At 42.6% G+C, this 4,228-nt stretch overlaps 1 protein-coding gene across 1 annotated transcript; it reads left to right on the top strand.

The window, feature by feature from the left end:
- The first annotated feature begins 2,147 nt into the window (after positions 1 to 2,147).
- On the top strand, positions 2,148 to 3,421 carry LOC121979275 (protein FD-like). The gene is made up of 3 exons (XM_042531241.1): positions 2,148 to 2,847; positions 2,929 to 3,006; positions 3,124 to 3,421. Exons 1-3 carry the CDS (start codon positions 2,263 to 2,265, stop codon positions 3,187 to 3,189), a joined length of 729 nt encoding a protein of 242 aa, XP_042387175.1. The 5' UTR covers positions 2,148 to 2,262; the 3' UTR covers positions 3,190 to 3,421.
- The last annotated feature ends 807 nt before the right edge of the window (positions 3,422 to 4,228 follow it).

Genomic DNA, 4,228 nt, shown 5'->3' with positions numbered 1-4,228 from the left:
AAGAGAGGGAGGGGTGCCTTCAAATAGAGAACTCTCTTCTATTCCTTTCCTCTCTTCCTTGGTGTGGTCGGCCCTCTTATTCTCCCTTTTCCTTTTTCTTTTTTCTCCTTGGCCGAACCTCATCATCTCTTGGAGCTTGGAAGGTGGCCGGATTTTGCTAGGAGAAGGAGGAAATGAAGGCTTTGTTTCTAGCATCTCTTGGAGCTTGGTGGTGGTGACCGAGACTTGCTATCTCTTAGAGAAATTTGCTTGGCCGAAACTTGGAAGAGGGAAGAAGAAGGGCTTGGGTGGTTCTCGTCTTAAAAGATCGTCGCTCACACGACGTCCGAGATAAGAAGAGGAATACGGTAGAAGATCAAGAGGTTGTTGCATATAAAGAAAGGTATAACTAGTAATTATTTTCCACATCATACTAGTTTTTATTTGTATGAATTCCAAACACAAGAGGCTAGAGATTCTAGATGTTCAGATTTGTTTCGAATTTGTGTTTCTTTTATTTTTCGATCTTGTGATTCGATTGTTCTATTTGGTTAAACCTAGAGTTATATAAGGAAATTTAATATTAAATTTCGTTAAGAAGTTTTGTCGAGGCAGTGGTGGATGTTCCCATATCCAAGAAGGCCAAGTACCTCGTCATGTTTGATCTGGGAGCCGATTTTCGAAATAAATATTTAATTGAATTTGTAGCATAGGTGAATTTGGATCTATAATGTTAAGTATCGTTTGCGATCCAAGTCTAAACCTCTAAGAACAGATAAGTTAAATTTGGAATCAATAATGTTAAGTTTCGTTTGCAATTTCGAATTAAATTTCTAAAGATCACAATAGGTTATTAGAAAAAATTCAGAATTTGTACAAAATTTTTATAAAGGGAATCGGTATGATATTCCTAAGACCAACCAACAATTATTAGACGATACTATGCAATCAAATTCCTTGTTGCTATTTATTTATACTGCATATTGTTATGTCACGCTTTTGTTCAAACTAAATTCATGTTCATGATTTTATATTTTCTGTTATAAATTTTTATTTTATTTCATAAAATTCATGAGGTCTAGAAATTTATAAGAATTCATCACTCTTTTACATGTATTATTATTGTTAAACGAAGTCCTCTAAAATTTATCTCATTTTGAGACCATCAAAGGCCACCCTAGAGAAATAATAATAGCAGAGATGGCGATTTTATCTTTTATCACCTCTTACTGTCGACGTGTAGACATGGTAGTTTTTTTTCGGGCAGTAAATAATGAACAAGATATGACAAGTATGTTTATTTAGTTAACAGTTGTCTTTATTTTGGTAAGAAAAATAAGTCAAACACAAGCGGTGTCCGGCTATATACCCGACCAAAGAAAGAAATATCTGAAACAAAAATGCCAGCTTGAGCGGCTTCCACTACGTAGCGTCCGGTCTCCGGTCTCCGGTCGCGTACATAACTCCACTATACGAGCAGCAGGATACTAGTGTCCTTGCCTACTCCGGCAAGGTCTTCATGCACCGCACTTAGCCCCTCGGATGACTACTTTCACGTACAAACCCGTCACTGCCATTCATCCAAGATTAGCTGTGGACGCCTGCTCTCCGAGGCCTCGCACAGTGCACCACTCACTGCAGCGTCATCCTGCATGCCTCTGCTTGCTGTTCAGGTCTCTGTTAACCCGATGGGTATTCGGCAGCTGTAGACTGATCATTATAGAATTCCAAGTCTCTCCGATTTCCACTCACTTACCCTATTTTTTGCTTGTATATTCCCCTGCGAATCTAGCACAGTCTACTCGATACAGTGACGCGTCAAATCGACTCGATCTCTTTCTTTCCCCACGAATAGCCAGCCAGCCGGCCGACCGGCGGTTCTCATTCCCCTGTTCCGACTCATTCTCCTTCCTCAGTCGAACTATTGTTATCTGCAATTTCTTATCCAGTTTTAAGCCTGGATTTCGTGAGATTAGTTTATTATCTCACATGCGGCAGTAAAAATTTCGTTAGAGTTTACCGGATTAGTCGAAGGAGGAGCGTTCTGTAGCAGGCGTTCTCTCCCTTAGCCGCTGTTGAGGTTTTATTGGGCGGTGTGATTCGTAAGCACGTGCATGGGTGTACTTATTGTAAGGTGCGTATGACTTTTCTTTCTTTCTTTCTTTCCTATTTATTTATTTGATCAAACTTGAGACCATTCAGAGCCTCTCAGACCCCTCTTCTTCCCGGCTCTCCGCCGGATCTCTCTCTCTCTCTCTCTCTATCTGTCTTTCTTTCTCGTTCATGTGGTCGCTGGAGGAGCAAGATCGCCACCACAAGGGGGTGTCGTCGTCGTCGTCGTCGTCGAGGTGCTCCCCTTCCTCCTCCGTGCTCCCCCAAACACCCAAGCGCCGCACCATGGAGGAGCTGTGGAAGGACATAAGCCTGAACGCCTCTCCTCCTCCTCTCGACCGCCACCCGGTCTACCATGGCCGCCAAGCCGACTGTTTTCTGCGCTTGCCCAGCATGGTCCTCCAGGACTTCCTCGCCGGGCCGCTGAACCGGCCGTTGTACCAGCCGCAGGCCGCCGCGAAGGAGCCGTCGCTTCCGCCTCTCGAAACCGCACTCAGCCTCAACTCCGCCAAGGAGTTCCTGGGCGAAGCCGATCAGCAGGCCAACACGCAGTCCAATTCCAGCTCCAACAACACCAACGGCAACGGCTCCATCTCCTGTGATTTTTCCGCCGTCCCCCCTCGCCCTGCCGCGCTCTTCTCCCTCTGCTCGAGGAAGAGATCGACGACGGAGATCCACCCCGGCGGCGCCGACCGCCACCAAAAGAGAATGATCAAGAACCGAGAGTCCGCTGCTCGATCACGCGCGAGGAAGCAGGCCAGTCATGTCACATATTTCGCCCGTTAACGCTAGCTCTGTTCTTCGTCTTTTATATGTCTTAAACCTCCCCTGTTGCAGGCCTACACCATCGAGCTAGAGATGGAGGTCTCTCATCTCCAGGAGGAAAATGCCAAGCTGAAGAAGCAAAATGAAGAGGTCCTGCTAGCTATATACTTAATCTGAAACTCGGATTAATCTTGTTCTTGTGCTACTCTCTCTCGATCGATCGATATACTAATTAGCATTTGCGTCATTGTGCATGGGTTGCCTCAGTTGATGAAGAATCAGGAGACGGTGACCAAAAGTGGCCTACGAAGGACCTCAACAGCGCTATTTTAAGAGAAGTCCGGTTGGGGTGGGAGCAGTGGAGATTCCTCAATTATTTCCTTTCTGTTTATGTATCGCTCTCACCGATTTGCACTGCACTCTTTTCCATTCGAACTGAAACAATGAGCTGAAGGAGAAGAGACTCTAGTGTCTGTGCAGAAGTGGTATATGTACTGTATAAATAAATATATACGAATTTAGGCATCTGGAAATGAAGAATGTGTTGATGGAGTGCTTTCTTTTACTGGACCAATCGAATGTGCATCTGTTCCGGAACGGGGTCAAGCTATTTGTCGCCTTCGAAGATATGAAAAATCTTAGGAATTGACACCTGCTCGTACGAACTGACACCTGGCACTCAACTCCTCTGGAAGGGTTGCCACTGACTCGACAAAGATATGTAGCAAATAATAGCTAGCTCGAAAGATTTTGGCAGTATCCTGTAGGAATAATAGGATTCGTTTACTGTAATATTATTTAAATTATCACGCCTGGACTGCATGCTACTTATTTTGGCCTTTTTTTAGATATTTAAAACACACTCTTACTTTTTTCTTTCTACTAATGGATTGGCTTATTGAGTCATTTCGTTAGCAAATTTAAATATGTACGTTGTTTGGTTAATTTAATTAAGTTTAATAAAGTAGTTAACTTGTTTTTTTAAAAATAATTAAATGACTATGTGCCTTTATCGAAATGTGGAGAAAAATCACTATTAACATTTGGTGATGAGCATGTAATATTGTGAAGTTTCATGGAGACAATAGTTTCTGGTTAGACTAAGATAGTGGCACTATAGAGGACATAGAACTTTTATTTTTATTGAGGCGAGATTAATTTAATCTTCTGCTCTTAAGGAATTTCTTCTGTGTCTGAGAGATTCAGACAACGAGGAGCATTTGTGCTTTTGTCATTATTCTAATTATTCTAAGGATAATAGTAGGAGTGTTCATGCATTTGTCATTATTCTAAGGATCCATAGTTATATGTGATTTATCTTTTCTATGTTAATTTTGGGATGAATTGACGGAAGTGCTAGGTGAACGTGATC

This window comes from Zingiber officinale, chromosome 5A (assembly GCF_018446385.1).
Source record: "Zingiber officinale cultivar Zhangliang chromosome 5A, Zo_v1.1, whole genome shotgun sequence".
In the NCBI taxonomy this organism is placed as follows: domain Eukaryota; kingdom Viridiplantae; phylum Streptophyta; class Magnoliopsida; order Zingiberales; family Zingiberaceae; genus Zingiber; species Zingiber officinale.
This window is presented reverse-complemented; position numbering and strand designations above follow the sequence as displayed.

Coding starts and splice junctions, on each gene's coding strand:
- LOC121979275 (XM_042531241.1), top strand. CDS start 2,263: ATGTGGTCGCTGGAGGAGCAAGATCGCCACCACAAGGGGGTGTCGTCG. Junction 2,848..2,928: donor GATCACGCGCGAGGAAGCAG/GCCAGTCATGTC, acceptor CCCCTGTTGCAG/GCCTACACCATCGAGCTAGA. Junction 3,007..3,123: donor TGAAGAAGCAAAATGAAGAG/GTCCTGCTAGCT, acceptor GGGTTGCCTCAG/TTGATGAAGAATCAGGAGAC.